General features: G+C 30.6%; 3 protein-coding genes across 3 annotated transcripts; 1 reads left to right on the top strand and 2 right to left on the bottom strand.

The window, feature by feature from the left end:
- Positions 1 to 47: 47 nt before the first annotated feature.
- bys (Bystin) lies at positions 48 to 1,747 on the top strand. Its single transcript, XM_015319976.2, has 3 exons — positions 48 to 287; positions 375 to 1,300; positions 1,387 to 1,747. The coding sequence occupies exons 1-3, from the start codon at positions 147 to 149 to the stop codon at positions 1,604 to 1,606; spliced, it is 1,287 nt and encodes a 428-aa protein (XP_015175462.1). The 5' UTR covers positions 48 to 146; the 3' UTR covers positions 1,607 to 1,747.
- A 189-nt stretch (positions 1,748 to 1,936) lies between these two features.
- Positions 1,937 to 4,976, bottom strand: LOC107065880 (ribonuclease H2 subunit B). Its single transcript, XM_015319950.2, has 5 exons — positions 3,637 to 4,976; positions 3,266 to 3,504; positions 2,897 to 3,182; positions 2,584 to 2,801; positions 1,937 to 2,507 (listed from the first exon to the last, which is right to left on the bottom strand). The coding sequence occupies exons 1-5, from the start codon at positions 3,722 to 3,724 to the stop codon at positions 2,412 to 2,414; spliced, it is 927 nt and encodes a 308-aa protein (XP_015175436.1). The 5' UTR covers positions 3,725 to 4,976; the 3' UTR covers positions 1,937 to 2,411.
- A 439-nt stretch (positions 4,977 to 5,415) lies between these two features.
- Positions 5,416 to 17,487, bottom strand: hzg (CTD small phosphatase herzog). Its single transcript, XM_015319918.2, has 4 exons — positions 15,569 to 17,487; positions 14,320 to 14,753; positions 14,034 to 14,219; positions 5,416 to 13,952 (listed from the first exon to the last, which is right to left on the bottom strand). Exons 1-4 carry the CDS (start codon positions 15,636 to 15,638, stop codon positions 13,761 to 13,763), a joined length of 882 nt encoding a protein of 293 aa, XP_015175404.1. The 5' UTR covers positions 15,639 to 17,487; the 3' UTR covers positions 5,416 to 13,760.
- Between the last annotated feature and the right edge of the window lie 64 nt (positions 17,488 to 17,551).

Raw genomic sequence — 17,551 nt, 5'->3', positions numbered from 1 at the left:
TCTTGCGCATGTTTGGGTCAATGCATTTAACATCAGTCGGTAAAATAGCACATAAATAGCTAACCTAACCTTATTTATACCATTTAAAAATCACATGTTCGCGCGTGTCGAGTTATATCTCTGTTTGTTTTTAATAAAATAAAAATATGGGTAAGGCTAAGAAAATTAAAGTATCTGCAGGAGAAAAAAGATCCAAAGTAGGATTAGCGGAACAAATAGAAGGAGAGAAGATTGTTACAGCAAAAAATAGGCAGAAAAATAGAAAACGCAATGAAGACGATGAAGAGGTTATATTGCATCTTGTTATTTTATATATGTTAACAAAGAAAAAATTATAAGAACGTATGAAATAATCTATTTTATAATTTTTTCAGTATGTCGATTCTAATCTTACCGGAAAAATCTTGCTGCAAGCAAGGAAACAACAAATGGAAATTGAAGAGGAGAATAATGAGGGTCAAGTACCAAATTCTATGAAAAAACCATTGACAAAACTTGGAGTTGAATTTAGTGATGATGAAAATGAATCCAGTGAGGATGATGTTGGAGATGCTTATTATTTTGAAAACTTAGATATCAATGAAGAAGATGAACGTGCATTGGAAAAATTTATGAATAAAAATCCAGTACCGATGAGAACATTAGCTGATATTATTATGGAAAAATTAACAGAGAAAAAAACGGAAATAGAAACTCAATTCTCTGATGCAGGTACCTTACAAATGCAAGATTTAGATCCAAGAGTTAAAGTAATGTATCAAGGAGTCAGAGACGTATTGTCTAAATATCGTAGTGGTAAATTGCCAAAAGCTTTTAAAATAATTCCGACTTTAAGAAACTGGGAACAAATTCTTTACATTACTGAACCACCTAGATGGTCTGCCGCAGCTATGTATCAAGCAACAAGAATCTTCGCATCCAATCTTAAAGAAAAAATGGCCCAAAGATTTTTTAATCTTGTTCTCTTACCACGTATTAGGGATGATTTAGCAGAATACAAAAGACTTAATTTTCATTTGTATCAGGCATTGAGAAAAGCCTTGTTTAAGCCCGCTGGCTTTATGAAAGGAGTTTTACTTCCTCTTTTAGAATCTGGTACATGTACGCTAAGAGAAGCAGTTATTATCAGCTCGGTGATAGCTAAAAATTCTATTCCAATGTTACATTCGTCTGCGGCGATGTTAAAAATCGCAGAAATGGATTACACCGGTGCTAACAGTATCTTTTTGAGAGTATTTTTAGACAAAAAATATGCACTTCCCTACAGAGTAGTAGATGGTCTTGTGTTTCACTTTTTAAGGTAAAGTATTATTATTAGTAATAAATTATATATTAAATAAACGATTAAATTACCCAATGCTAAATATTTATAAAATCATACTTCAGATTTGAAAGGGATAAAAGAGAATTACCAGTACTATGGCATCAAGCATTTTTGACTTTCGTGCAACGTTACAAAAGTGATATAAGTTCAGAACAAAAAGAAGCCTTGTTAAATTTATTAAAAAGACAATCGCATCATACTATTACACCTGAAATACGAAGAGAATTACAAAATGCAAAATGCAGAGACGTAGAAATGACTGAACCTATGGAGGCCCCATAAAGGGGGTAGAGGTAAAAGCAATGTTGTATCAAGATAAGATTAATTTTATCTGATATTACAATAGATTTAATAAATATTGTATACAAATTTGTTAACATAATAAAATTTAAATAATAATAAATATATTTATCTTGAATAGAATTTTTGTTAAAATAATTATTTAAAAAATTCCAATATTCGTGACATCACATTAAAAATAACACGTATTTAAATCTTTAAAAAATGATATATCAAAATCTTGATAGATAAAAAATAGCTTACAATATTGAAAATTTTAGTATAACGAGTTGTTATAATATATTGTTAAGAAACAATTATTAGATGTATTCGTAGATTAAAAGATTTTTAATTCATAATTGGTATTGGTTGATTACAGAGCCTATACATTCGAAAGTAGTTATAGAAAGATATTGCTTTGTTTTATAATATACATATATCATTATAAATAATTTCAATAGAAAACAATGATCGAAATTACAATATGTTTTTTTCCATTCTGTTGCTTTAAAAAATATTACACATCATTTACATCATATTATAAAAACAAGAATTATTTTTAAAATCGCTAACAATAGTTTTATACAACCAGTCTCCAACAATTTAAAATATAGATATGTAACTATGGATAATAAGACAATGTTACAGGAAAATAATGATTATGGTACGCATTGTAAAATAGATTATATATTAACATCCTGGCTTAGTAGTTTTATAAGTTTTAGGAATAACTTTAATAGGAATGCAAGTACTATATAACCTATTATTACAGTCTCAAATTATTTATAATATGTAACCCTAGTAATATTCATTTTTTTTTAAAAAAGCTAGTAATACTTTTAGATCCAATGGCTGCTTTTTGTCTAGAGAGTTCCTTCTTACTCATAGGTGGAGTTTTCTGAGGCTAAAGTAATATATAAATAATAAATCATGCATATATGCATTAAATATATAGAAACCTATTTTTATCGTTAACAAACCTTTTCTGGTTTAGACAAATCCAAAGCTTTGGTACGTGGAGTTACATCTTCTTCTAAAGTATCTCTTTTGAATTTCTTTTCTTCCGATACTTCCTTAGGACTAATCAATTTACGCTTTCTTTCTACTTCATCTGGTATATTTAAATATTGTGCCAATTTTTTTGCTATATCATCAGCCAAATATTCGGATACTATACCATGTGCATATTTCAAATATTCTGAAATATCGAAGACATTTGTAAGTAAATAAATTCATTCGTTCATTCATTCTTTTCTTATGATTCTTTTTTTATTAGATGAAGAAAGTTCCTACCTAAATCAGTACCGCTTTCATATTTAGTACTTTTAACATAGGTAGCACTTAAAGCACCTTGTGATACATGAATACTTTTCTGTTTTAAGACTTCAGCTACTCTCTCTACTTTCTTTTTCAACCAATTTAATGTTTTTTCTTCGTTGTACTTGAAAGCTTGAAGAGATTCATCACCTTTACGATCAGCAACTAAAGACAACTTTAAGTTTTGACAATGAGCTAAGCGAGGTGTTTCTGGATAATCCTCGTCCCATAAACATTGGTCGAGAGGTTGTATTTGCGGTGACTAAAATAACATACACAATATAATAACTAATAAAAATACATAATTATCTTCTTACTTAATTCTTATCTCTTCAAAAAAATCACCTTTCTTAGATATGGTAAAACTAAAAAGATTGGATCAATAGGAGTGGAAAGATGCATTTTTCCATCAGACTTAACATTATCATCTATAAACCATGACCTTTTGTTTTCATCAAATGCTAAAACCTCTTGTATGGTAAGATCACCAGGGCTGAAGACAAACATAGCCGGCTGACTTGACGCAGGGTGTCTAAGTTTGACTACGTTTGGCAAATTTCCATCTTTGCCTTCTAAACTATCTCCTAAAATATATGACAAAGTAACCAAATCTTATGTAATTTGTTCTTAATGTAAACATTATTTTACTCTTAATTTAAAAGAACAACATACAAATGAAACCGTAATGTATAATAATATTATTTGCTTGAACTAACCTTTCATAAGAAAGACCCAAGTGTTGCTAGTCGAATTTAAGTTATTCGTTTTAACATATTTTTTCGGCGATGCTTTTATGCGCGGCATTATATTAATTATTAAATGGACACACGTTAATTTTTAAGATTAAATATATTCACTGAGAATAATAAAGTTTCTATTTCTTTTTCTATCTCTCTCTCTCTCTGTCTCTCTATCTATCTTTCTTTTTTTACTCTTTCTTGTCGTTTATTATTTCTAAAATAATATTCAACAAAAAATACTATTTCAATGGTTAGCCATTTTTGACAATTAACCAGGGCGTTAACTCTTTACCGTTTGGCGTTGTTATATTTAATTTTAATATAATGTCACTTTTTGTGATATAACTCATTACACGCGACATTTCGTTAGGATTAGTGTAAGCAACATTTGAAATTGCGACGCGCGGTAGTCGGATGTGTGTTACAGACGATCTGCGATCAGAGAAAAGTAGTGGCGCGTTATTGAGCCATGTTTCAAATTGTAATCCTTACATCGAGCTCTAGCGTAGAACACGTTAACTAGATACACTTTTTCTTTTTGGACTTTTGATAAATAGATTATACTCCAAGATATGAAGTATAAAAAGAGAATGGACTACAAAAAAAATCTTTCTCCTTCTTCTTTCTTCTCGCTCCTTCCAAAACAAAACAAAAAAAAAACAAAAATGATCTCTCTTACTTTTTTATACAAAATATCATTTTTATTAATTATACGATGATTTTGAAATGATAATTAAAAAATTGGTTTATTTATTATTAAACTGTTTAAATATTTATGATTTCGTGATACGTTTGACAAAAAAAAAATTCGCCCGATCGAAGTTATGAACGATTTTAATACGACGTAGTTAAAAGAATTTCTAAGATAAAGATGTCGTTGACGCTAGGCGATGCACGTCCGCCATATGTTACCGCGAAATTTGAATGATCGAATGTGAACGTGCATTTAATAATATTGTTTGATTTCACTCACCTGTATTTTTAGACGCACGAAATAAAAATAAAACGAGTTCATATGCACATGCATCTTCCTTTTCACATTGTGTATAATATTCATATTATATGTATATATAGTGAGTCAGTATTAATGACCTATATATTGTTTACTATATAAGATTAAATGATGAAAGAACCCCTCGTTGAATGAAACGCATTCAATCACATTTAACCACTTTAAATGGTAAATATTTAAGTTATCGTTAATACAGTAGGCGGACGTCACTGATGACATTTTACTTCAAGAGAACTACCCACGGAAATCCAATATCGAGAGTAATCGTGTGCGATCGAGCAGCTCGACCTAAATACCACGTCATTTGAATCAGAATAGAGACACCGTTTTATATACACACTTAAAGACATATATATTTGCACGTATGGTACGGGGTCACTGCAAGAATGATTCTCGTAACTTGAAATTTTGATCACAGATATGCCACCATATTTTTATTTAAAAAAATAATAATGAAGGGTTTTTGTCAAGGCTCAAAACATTTCAACCAATCCTCGTATATACAAAAATCTTTCTTGAAATTTTTTGTTTCTTTTCTATTTATTTATTTCACAGTGAAACCTCTGACACAGAAGACATTATTTTTAATTTGTATCAGTCTAAGCTGATCTTATTTGTTTCATTATTATTTTTATTTTTATTCTTTTTTATTCTTTTTTATTCTTTTTTTATTTCTTTCTTTGAAATATTTTTGTTTAATGAGATCTACGTAAAACGGGAATGGCTGAATGTGTAGAGATAAATTTGTCATTAGTGGAAGTGATGAAGTTTTATTTACAAATCAAGGCATTATTGTTAATCTTGTTTACATGCATACACATATCTTTCATTCTGCGCGTGATTTATTTATTAATTTTTTTTTTTACTTTTTCTGTATTTATTTATTTTCCATTTTGCTCATTTTCGTTTTATTTGTTTGTTTACTTTCATTTTTTTATTTTTACCCCACTTTCATCGCTACCCAACCCTTGCACACAACACACACATTCATACATTCGTCCACATATACTCTTTCACTCTCAATATTACTCTCTCTTTATCTCACTCTATCTTTTTCTTTAACTCTCATTCAATATTCACGTGTGCCTGTGTATGTATATATTCGTATCCTGTGTATGTTTTTTTTGTGTTTGTCATATATAATATATTTATATTTATATTTATATTTATATTTATATTTATATATTTCTCTTTTTTTCTCACTCTCTTATCGCATTTAAAACACAACGCTCTGATTTCGTTTAAAAATTCCTTGTAGTTTGTTTGCTTTTTTTCTCTTTTCTCTCTCTTCTTCTTTATGACAATTTTGTACAGTACATAGCAATATATATAATTATAATAATTATAAGATATTTAAAGGCGCAAAAAAGCGTAAGCGCCATATTTGGAGACCTTGCTTTGTATGTGTATGTGTGTATGTGTGCGTGTATGTGTGTGTTGTTTGTCATTGCAATTTTTCTTACGAAAAGTATAGTTCAGCTTATATAAAAAGTTACGAATTTATTAATTATTAACGGACTGCTAAAACCCGTACGCGATATTTTTATTTCATTGCAATTGTTTCTTCTTATTTTTCTTTTTTATTCTAATTTTTTTTTTTTTTTTAAACACATGCACGCGGCCACACTACATCACATCACATCACACCACACCATCACACTCTACGTTATAAACGTTCACGTATCTTCTCTCCTTTCGTTTTTCATTTCATCTCTTTTTTTCTTTTTTCTTTCTTTTTTTAATATAATATTCTTCTTTTTTTTTTAATTCTTTTTACAATTTTATCGATTCATTTATTAACACACACGTTTACGCATAAGCCCGTATGTGTCTTCTCGAAATAACGCTTAAGCACGGAGAAAATTATTGGCTTTAATATAACTTCGACTATTTTTATCTCTCTCAAACAATCTATCGATACGTTTAACGTAAAAGCAAGTTTTGTCGTCATTGTTGTTTTCATTTTTCGTTATATAAATACGAATAAACGAAATTTATTTGAAACATTTTTATTCTAATGCCAACGCGAATTACAAATTAAAATTATTTCGTCATTTGCGTTAGATTGTTGTGTATCGTTTTGCAAAAGGAAAACAAAATTTATGAAAAAATTACATTCAATTCTCGATTTTTTTTTGATTATTTCTTTTGGAATAAAATATTACAACACCGATAAAAAAGACAAAAAAGGAAAAAAAGAGAGAGAAAGAGTGAGAAGGAAAGAAAAAGACTATCGAGATATAAAAAATATTTCGTAAGACGTTACGCGATCTATGTTTAAAAGGCTTATCAAGAAAAACGATACACAGACATGATATTATGATGAAGATTGCGATATCAGATAATTCGACTATCTCGTAACATGTCAGAATAATCGCTGATATAATATATAATACATATATATATATGATTAGTGATCTAACAATAAACCATTTAAGATATCAAAAAACGTGTTTTGTAAGAAGCTATTTTTAAAATTCTCAAATTACATACAAGAAAAAATCTATACTAATGTATTTGTTATTATTGTCATCAAAAAAGAAATTCTACATTTTTTGGAGATCATTTTCTTCGGGTAATTAAATTTTTCAGTTGATTTTAGATAATTCATATTTAGATTCTCATCTAATAGACATTTTGTGTATAATTGAACTTTTACAAATAATAATTCAAATTCACGAGCAATAATATAAGATGTGTATTTTAAAATGAAAGATATATCTGATTTATAATTAGATCACTTTCATAATCATTCGTTTTTTTTTGTTCTATATACACATAAATATATATTCATTTTTTTTCAGATTAATGGCATATAATTTTCTCCGTGCTCGTATTACTTACACATTTGTGATAATCCAAGTAATTCGAGTATTCGAAATATTCGCGCGCAAACTAATAATGTTTATTTATATAATAATTACATACATACTCGTGGTATAATACGTCGGGGGAAAACTCTTGTTTTACTCCAACATGTTACAAATATGTCACACGATCAAATATCTGGTAAAAATGAGTAAAAACTTTTTTTTTTATTCTCTTATTTCGTTTCGCATTCCAACTAAGGAATCAATATATGTATATATGTATATATACACATATATTTATATGTTTATAGATGCAAGACGATAGTAAAATTGTAAAATTACTGGCAATCAAATTTTTCTTTACTTTTTTTGTTGTATTTTTTAATGAAAACATTTGCGTTCTATTTCATAATTGCCAGTTGCAATTCATTTTTCTTTTTTGTATTTATTTACGGAAGCACAAACTTCGCGTCTAAGCGCTTTTAATTAAATTATTTATTCATTTCAATCTTTTGTTTTCTATTTTTTTTTTTTTTTTTTTTTCAAATCGAATTCAATAAGGAATTCGTTTTCATACGAAAAGTACGCAATTCTGAGTGCTTCGCTGTTGTGATTTAATTATTGATTTGTTTTATTATTATTTTTATTTTTCTTCTCTTAGGATGTGGTGGGAGACATAGAAGATATATAAAATTTGTCTTCGAAGCTTTCGACGACACTTATTCGATATATCAATTAACGTAAAAAAGACGAGTTCATCAGGTATTTGCTACATATTTGTACAGTTGTTTATCTTTTCTTTCTTATTATTTTATTTAATTTTTTTTTTTTGTAATTTTTTCCTTATGTGATTTTTCTTTTATTCTTTTACAGTATATACACATATGTATACACGTACATATATATATATACACATATGTATATTATTCGTATCGTTGGAAAATATCGTATTGAATATTATTTTTTAAAACATTAAACACCTCGCGTTCTCTTTTGGCATATATATACACACGTATATACACACATATATGTATATATATATATATATATATATATATATATACATATATTAAAGAAGTACAATAATTGTAAAAGGTATCGCGCAGATTAAAAGTTCCATTTAGATAGTTACGATGGTGTATTCGTGTATTTTTATGTGTTTGTATGAATTCAAACAAATCAGCTTTCTTTTTCTATATTTGTTCTATTTTACATATGTATATAACGCATATATCGATGAAAATATATGCGATATTTCCGTTACAAGATCTATGCATGATGTGTGTACGTGTATTGGCTTTCTATAGAGTCGTTTGGCTGGGCGTTATGGGATACGAGGCTATCGATATCTTCTTTACGAGAATAGAGTTTTTACTTTCCCATACGCAAATACGAGACGTACAATCTCTCAAGTTAAAATTAAACAATACTAATATAATATAATAATAAAGAACAAAGAGGGACAAGAAATAAAAAATAAAATTAACATTCGAAAGGAAAATAACAAAATGAAAAAATTCATTAATTTCTTCTTCTTCTTCTTCTTCTTCTCCGTTTGCTTAAATTAAAAACAATACTTTATGATTTAAAAAGAAACAGAGAAGTTCGCGAGACAGAGAAACAATTTTTTACAAGATTTCTTCACAAAATACAATTATTTTTTGTTTTTATCATTTGCATTTATACTGTATATACATTTATAATATATTCATTTTTCTCTTTCTCCCTTTCTTTCTCACTTTCATTCATTCATTTTATTTCTCTCTCTCTTTCTCGTGTTCTGCGTGTTTAATATGTAATATAGAAAAAGTAAGAAAAAAAAAACATGTATACACATATATCTAAATATTGTATATACCAGGACAACGTAAAAAAATTCGTGACTTTTCTTTTAACAATGTGTTCCACTTAATAAGAATGAAATTCATTAAAAAGAAAAAAAAAGGAACATTAGAAAAAGTCGTGAATTTTAAAATATTGTTCTAGCATATATATATATGTGCGTATATAAAAATATATACATATACATATATGCATAAATTAATCGCTGTATATATATTGAAAGTAAATATAAAAGCCTCAATGGAAGTGCTAAAGGATTGTTCTTTCTCTCTCTTTTGCGTGATACATTTTAAAGTACTCCATTCTGTATCTTTTTCTCTTGAACATTACAGAAAGAAAATATTATTCTTTCCTTTTAACTAATTGTAAGTACAAGTGTTTCACGGTATCTCGTTCTATTTTGCCACACAACGCAAATCATATAATTAATAATAATAACATTGAATATATCACATTCCAAATATTAAAAATTATATCAAACTCATACATGTTTCGCTCGTGCAAAATATTCTGTTAAGAGCCTGAAGAAGATTTTTGTATTCATTTGTACTATTTTATTATACGGAAATAATTAATGAAAATAATAGAGTAAAATATGTGTTCAACAAAATTCGCGTCTCTTTTAAATTAATTCATTTAATATTGTTAGGAAGTTTTATTTGATGAATATAGAAAAAGACTTAAGATTATCCGAGCTTAAAGGAAGTATCATTTATAATAACTTTTTTAATATATATTTGTTCAATTATCTTTTTAATATAGCAAATAGAGAGATTTGAGCATACTAGTTTAAAAGAATTACAATTTATAACAATATTTCCGTCTACATATTTTTTTCAAGTACGTATTGCATTATTAACATTAATACGATTGAATCCTCTTATAATTTACTATAAGGGCAAATGCATAACATAATGAAAACAAATCCACTTATAACAGTCTATACTATTTCTTTTAAGCCTCGCTTATAATTGAAGGTTGTATGTATATGTCTGTGTGTATGTGTTGTTGTTGTTATTATTATTAAACAAGTATATACGTCCTTATATACGAATAAAAAAGCATTTCTAATTTTGTAAAAGCTTGTTCTACCTTTCGTGATCTTTTATAAAATAATTATACACTAAAAAAGGTAATCTAAATAAAAAAAAAAAAAATTAAAAAGAAAAAATAAATTTATTACGCAATTCGTGTAATTAGGTCATTGCCATACGAATTACCTAACAGAATAATTTTATTTATTATATATTTTTTTCACTTATGTTAATTAAACCACATACACACGCTCACACTTTCATTTCAATATTTTATATATTTTTATCGTAAAAAATTCTTCTCTCTAATTATTTTTTTCCCGTTAAGATTGTTGATAAATTTGGAAATTTTTTTGTAAAAAATAATAAGAATAAATTGCACAAGTAAAATGTATCAGCGAATTATTCTTATATAGTGATGTTAGATGATTTTTAAACACTGTATGTAATGCGTTCATGAATATACATATCATTTTAATCTCTTTACATAACTTTCCACACTTATGTAAACAAAATAAGTTGCTCGTAAAAACAAAACAAAAAAAAGAAATAAAATAAATCAAAATAAAAATCTCATCATATTATTTATTTAAAATACTTTTTTTAAATTTTTCTTTCCTTTTTACAATTTGTTTTTGGAATATTGATTGTGTTTTTTTCGAATTTTTAACAAAAAGTTAATACTAATTAAATTTTTAAAGATATTATTACATACAGTGTATATTTATATATAAATATATGGAAAATATACAATTTTTATATATTTTTTTATTATTTTTTTTTTGTTCTTTTTTTTTATAATGAAAAATGCAACAAAATATTAATAAAAACAAATTTGTCGTGTTTAAACTTTCTGTATAGGTTTGATTGATTGATTGATCTTTTTTTTTCTTTCTTTCTTTCTTTCTTTCTTTCTTTCTTTCCTTGATAATAATAAAATTACGAATTTGTAATAAATGGTTAAGGTACAAAAATATCGATCGATGAAAAAACATTCGTGTGACGGCAACAAATATAGAACATTATAAACAATATATATATATAGATATATATAACAATACGTATTATATATATCTATAGATATATATAATATAATAAATATTATATATGTACATATATAATACTTTAATGAAATGTGGACCAGTCACATGAAGGATGAATTAGACAATGATAATAATAATAATAGCATTATTAAAAATAATCACAAAATGACAATAATATAATAACATTAATGTAACAACTATGAGAAGATGGACAGATGAAAATCATGAGAAAGTGGGGTAAAGGGTAAGGGTAGGAGTAGGGGATGGCAAAGGTTTAAGAAGGTTGAGGAAAGAAAAATATAATAACATAATAAAATCATAATTATAACGAGAATAAAAATTATAAGCAATGATAATAAGATTGATTATATATCAACGTAATGCGCAATCTGTACATTACATAATAATGCATTTATGTATGTATATATACGATAAAAAGCGTGCAAAAATCAATCGTCAATCACTGTTAGTGTGAATACAGCTACATACTTACACGTATTGTTTCTTTTTTCTACCAACCCCTATCAAAGGAATTTTTCTATGTCTATATAAACCTAATTCATTAACCATGATGTTATTATAATTATTCATTTAACATAAGATTTTTTGTTTAATTATTATTATTATTGTATTATCCGTACGATTGCGCTTGGAGGGAGAGAATGATATGCATTTTGGCTCGGTCTCTTTAAATTGATATATATATATCATTTTTTTGTAATTAAATTAGTTGACTCTCACTATCTGGCACACATTCCCTTTAAAGGAGAGAAAAAAAAAGAAAAAAAAATGAAAGAGCCAATCGTACCGGCAAATCATGAAAATATTAATATAGCCTAGTCTAAAATATTATTAATATTATTATTGTTAATATTAAAATTCATGATATTTAAAATACAAGGAAGATATCTCTCAAAATGATTAGAAAACAAATTCCGATCATCATTTTAAGTTGCCAGCCTTTTGGATATTTTTTTTTCTTTTCTGCTTTTCTACTTTTTTTGTTTACAAACATTCTCAATATTACGTCACGTAACAATTGTAAATATTATTTTTCATTATCGTCGATCCTTTGAAAAATGCTATAAAAAAAAAAAATAAAATAAAAAAAAGAACTTATTTTACACAGGACTCAAAGTTTGAACGCGATATAATCTTTTTTTTTTTTAATATGCCAGCAAATGAAATGCACAATCTATTAACTGATTGGTCCAAATAAAATGAATTTCAAAAAAAAAAAAAAATACATAAATAAATAAATAAAAAGATATAACATCGAACGACCCGTCAAACGACTCATACTTTTTAATTAATTAATGATTTCTCGTATGACTTTCTTTCTCTCTCTCTCTCTGTGCGACTTATATTCAGGATTAAATTCAATTTTTAAGATTATCCATTGAGGTATTCAGCAAGTAAAGATCATGCAATAGCACAAAAAATTTGCGTGTACTAATTCAACAAGAAATATATCATTCGTTATTATTTTCTCTTCAGCCCTTTGCTTTTTCTGTTTTTTTTTTGTTTTTTTTTCTTTCTTCCTTCGTTTCTTTCTTTTTTCACTTTCATCAGTATCAAAGATATAAATCACACATTTGCGTACGTACTTTGAGTTAATCCTATGACTACGAAAGGCGTACACATATACACATACATCCTCTATAGAAAATGATAAATAATGAGGATAACGATGTGCCGAGAGTCAGTCACACAGCAACGACTGACATACGAATATCGCGCCTCATATAAATATCGACGGTTTCGTGCGAGAATGCACCGCAGTCAAAGGGTTAACTAATTATACTGAAGCATTTATCGATTTCTTATTTTTGTTTGATCAACGTCAGGAAAAAAATTCTATAATGTTTAAAACAAAACCCGCGTTTTGAATGAATTAAAATTGAATAGAATGAGAGTCGCTGATTGGTGTGCCTATTATTTAAAAATAAAAATCATTTTATCGTCGTCTCTATCTATCTATTTCTTTCTTTCTTTCTTTTCTGTTTTTGTTTGTTTCTATTTCCTTTTCTTTTTATTCTTTTTGTAAACGTTAGTTCTTCTCCATCGCGTTGCTGCTTGTTTTTATTAGGAAGAAAAAGTGAAGGCAACGATAAAGCGAAGTGCAAATAATGTTGCACTATTATTATATATAACAGGGAAACGATACGCAGAAATCTTATTCACCCAGAGACTAATAATACGGGTATACTTTTGGCCTTAGATAAAATATCTAACTGGGCATACCCGATTATCCATCGCAGCACAATAAGTGGTTAGCATTGGACAAATCAGTTAAGATTCTCCTTAATGCACATCGAGTGATAACAAGACTGGTCACTTGACCAGAATATAGGTGGGGCTAGGAAGCACCAAGCGAACCTGATCCAGGACTGGGACTGTTTTGTACCGTTGTTGATACTTGATTATATGGATGGTTGCTGTTGCACAAAACTGTATAAATGTTCTCCACGCTACTAAGTTTCTCGAAGAATGGAATTAAATCTAATAGTTCTGAGTCCGTCATGTCATCAAACCAGGATGTCACTGGAACCTAAAAATCCAATTTTTTCTTAATATCTTACAACTATGTATTCTTAAGTTTGGTATTGAAAGAGCATAAATTAATATTTACCGCATTATCAGGATGAAAGATATAACTGGCAGGGCTGTTATCGACAATAATTATTTGTTGTAGATCTCTTCCCAGCTTATTTAAATCTTTAACATAATTCCCTCTATGAAAAACACACGACTCTCTGAATAATCTTGCTCTAAACACTCCCCACCTGTCAAGTAGATCAGCTACAGGATCAGCATACTGCGCAAATAAACATAAATGTACGTTAGATATTTGTCTAATAACATATGAATCGAATAATTGTATATTTTGATTGTTAAATGTAGAAATCTATAAGTACCTTAGCTAAACTCGCTGTGAACAATACACATTCATATAGTTCTCCCATCCTCTGCAAAAATTCATCGACATAAGGCCTCTTTAAGACATACACTTGGTGTACTGTTCCATCAATTTCTACAGGAACAACAAAATCCGCATTGTTGATCGGTTTGAAAGAACTGTGCACAAGTGTCTCATCCAAATCGATCACCATGCACTTTTTATGCATATCCTGGTGTCTGACAGGCGGTAAAAGATACCGTGGGGACCCAGTTCCTGGTGGCGGTGAACCTCGTCCATCTCCTTGTAGCGAACTTGTTTTGGAACTTTTAGAACTACTTCCTCGTCCTCTACCAAGGCAACATAGTAGAGAACGCAAGAGTCCACGTCCTCTTGGTTTCTTGCCACCTGTGGGACCGTTGCTGGCCGCTTCATTCTCTCGTGGTAATTGGACTATATTAAATAAAAATACAAAATAATATCTTAACCTTACTAATAATATTATGCGAAGAGGGAAAGAGAAATATATATGTCTAGCTCTTACATTATAAAACTTAAATTGTTTGAAAATAACTTATTCTTAGAAGCATATAGAAAATGATGTATCAACAAAATAAAACATGAAAGTAGGCTAAATTTTTTGGAATCATTAACATTCATAATAATGTCCTATACGAACATGTAACAACGACAAATATCTTCGTCATCGCACAGATAGTAGGACGAAGATAGCATTAGTGACACAAATGCTAGGAGGTTCGTAAATTAAAACAGCGGCAAGGTAAGATATAGGCACGGAAGAGAGAAACGAGTTGGATTGGAGGAGGAAAGGAGATGGAAAGGGGGGCAACGGGTAGAAGTACGGTTCGACTACGAGGCGAGGCCAGGCAAAAACGCGGGGCGTGATGATGGAGGAGTAGAGACGAAGAAGAAAGAGAAAGAGAATGAGAACGAGTGAGAGACACAGAAATAAAGAAAGAGAGAGAGAAAAACAGATAGATATAATGAAGAAGGAAAGCAAACCATGAGACGAGTAATGGAGGAAACAAGAAGGAGTAGAGAGGAACGGGGAGGAAAGAGCGAGGAAGAGAAAGAGAGAGAGCGGGAAAGGGGGGTAGGTAAAAGAAGACCGAAGCAAAGTTTGGGAGAGACAAGGTGAGGAGAGGCGCGGTGCAGTCCCGTAACAGGTGCAGATTCCATCCAGCATCTGGAAGAAAAATGTAGAAAAAGGCGTAGGATTGGGAGCCGTATTCGTTATGTTTACCTACCTTTCTCGTTATTAAACTGGCCTAGCTCGTCATCCCGCGACACTTGGGTGATAATGGACGATGCGTCCATTTAAACATTTGCTGGGAGTCCCTCCGTGTTGCTCGATCGTGAATTCCTTGGATGCGCGCGCGGGGGGATAGCACGAACACACGCGCTCGCGCGCTCGCGCGCAAGCCTCAAGGAGAGCGGTGTACGCGCACACGATGCACGCACACGCGCTAACTCAAGAACGACGACAAACCGACACGACGGTTCCCTTCTCCTTCCACCAACAACACTGCTACCACCACTACTACTATTATTACTATTACTATTACCACCACTACTACCACCGTCACTACCACCACCACCACTACTACCAACGACAACGACGACGACGACGACGAACCTCCTCCCCCCTCCACCACCACCAACCCGTCACCGTCGTCGCCAGCACTTCCACTCCTTCTCTTTTACCGTCACCGTCGCCGCCTCCTCCGCCGCCGCCGTCGCCGTCGCCGTCGCTGCCACCACCACCACCTCCACTGTCGTCGCAAACGCCGCCACCACCACCACCACCACCACTGCGGCCGTAGCCACTGCGAAGATCACCGCGGCACGGCGGACTTGGACGCATAGGCACGAACGCACGCACACGCTGTGCTGCAACGGCACACGGTGCTCCGCCGCCAATCTCTCCGCCTTCACTTTTCCTTTAATTTCTTTTTTCCTCTTTTGCACTGTGTTGTCTCTCTTTCTCTTCCCCTCTTTCTTTCTTGCTTTTTCTTTTCTCTCCTCTTTGCAACTTACGGACTCTTTCACTTATTCGTATGACGAATAATATATTTATATTATAATCTTTCTTTTTCTATTTCACTTCTTTTTACGATAATAATAATAATAATAGTAATAATAACAATACTTAATTCGAAAGCCACCAAATCGACACCAATCTCCTATCGTGCCAAGTACTCGATAAAAATCTCTTTTGACGTTCCGCCTTCATTTTTCAATGCATATATGTACGTATATACTAGCAGAAAAGAAGACATTCGCTCGTCAACCTTCTTACTACTTATTACTACCACCGTTACTATTACTATACTACTCTACTACACTACTTTACTATTCTACTACAGTCAGAAAATACCGGGTACGCGCTCGCGCGCGCACACCACTTTACAGCGCGCCTTTTTTTACGCGCCACACCTATCGCGTACTCCCCAATGACGATTCATTGCGATTTCATTCGCATAATTTTCTTTCTTTCAACAGTTCTCGCTTTCTCTATCAATTATTCTTCTCGCATATGTCCCAATAATGTCCTTCAACCGTAAACGAAACAACGATCGAAGTTCAAAAAGAGAAAGCTAAGAAGCGGTTTACTTTTTGTATTACGACGTTATCAAACTATCTTTTTCATTCGAACGAGTTCAATGTAGAAAGTCAACTCGATACGTTAAAAGATACGGAAAATAAGATAGTAAACAGATGAACTACGAGATGCTACTTGGCACACGTTAACTCGCAACGTTCAATGTATCCACCAGAACTCGCGTATGCACCGTTTCCTATCGTATCGCTGCTTTCATCGTCCCTCTTTACTCTTTTCCGCACCACCCACGCAAATTATCCGTCTCTTTCTCTTTCGTCCATAACGTTACGTTCCTTTGCCTTTGCTTTTACGCCACTGATCGCAATGCCACCACGCGGCGAGTAACTCAAACAATAACCTTGATCACTCGACTTTGCCGTATAAACTCGAAGATTGAGGGCTATCAGTGGAATTAGAATCATAAAACCATACCGCGCCATCATTATTCATGTATATATATCTCTTATGCGTGGTTGTGACCTTCGTTATAAACTCCGATATCTTTAACAGTATTTTGAAATTTTCTCGTAGACTATTTTCAATAAAGTCTTTGATTCAAGTAGTTACGCAATGGCGGTGCATTCGTATCATCTAATTGTAAGAACTAATTGATTAAATTCTTAAAATA

Source organism: Polistes dominula, unplaced genomic scaffold (genome assembly GCF_049000335.1).
Source record: "Polistes dominula isolate Pdom_NZ unplaced genomic scaffold, Pdom_raw_medaka contig_33, whole genome shotgun sequence".
In the NCBI taxonomy this organism is placed as follows: domain Eukaryota; kingdom Metazoa; phylum Arthropoda; class Insecta; order Hymenoptera; family Vespidae; genus Polistes; species Polistes dominula.
Note: the sequence above shows the minus strand (reverse complement) of the source record. Positions and strands in the feature narration are given on the sequence as shown.

Bases quoted from the DNA above. Each gene is read 5' to 3' on its own strand.
- bys (XM_015319976.2), top strand. From the start codon at position 147: ATGGGTAAGGCTAAGAAAATTAAAGTATCTGCAGGAGAAAAAAGATCC. The intron at 288-374 runs GTTATATTGCAT...TAATTTTTTCAG, and splicing joins GCAATGAAGACGATGAAGAG to TATGTCGATTCTAATCTTAC. The intron at 1,301-1,386 runs GTAAAGTATTAT...ATCATACTTCAG, and splicing joins CTTGTGTTTCACTTTTTAAG to ATTTGAAAGGGATAAAAGAG.
- hzg (XM_015319918.2), bottom strand. From the start codon at position 15,638: ATGGACGCATCGTCCATTATCACCCAAGTGTCGCGGGATGACGAGCTA. The intron at 14,220-14,319 runs GTACTTATAGAT...TTATTTGCGCAG, and splicing joins TCACAGCGAGTTTAGCTAAG to TATGCTGATCCTGTAGCTGA. The intron at 13,953-14,033 runs GTAAATATTAAT...TTGGATTTTTAG, and splicing joins TCTTTCATCCTGATAATGCG to GTTCCAGTGACATCCTGGTT.
- LOC107065880 (XM_015319950.2), bottom strand. From the start codon at position 3,724: ATGCCGCGCATAAAAGCATCGCCGAAAAAATATGTTAAAACGAATAAC. The intron at 3,505-3,636 runs GTTAGTTCAAGC...CATATATTTTAG, and splicing joins TTGGGTCTTTCTTATGAAAG to GAGATAGTTTAGAAGGCAAA. The intron at 3,183-3,265 runs GTGATTTTTTTG...ATGTTATTTTAG, and splicing joins TTTTACCATATCTAAGAAAG to TCACCGCAAATACAACCTCT.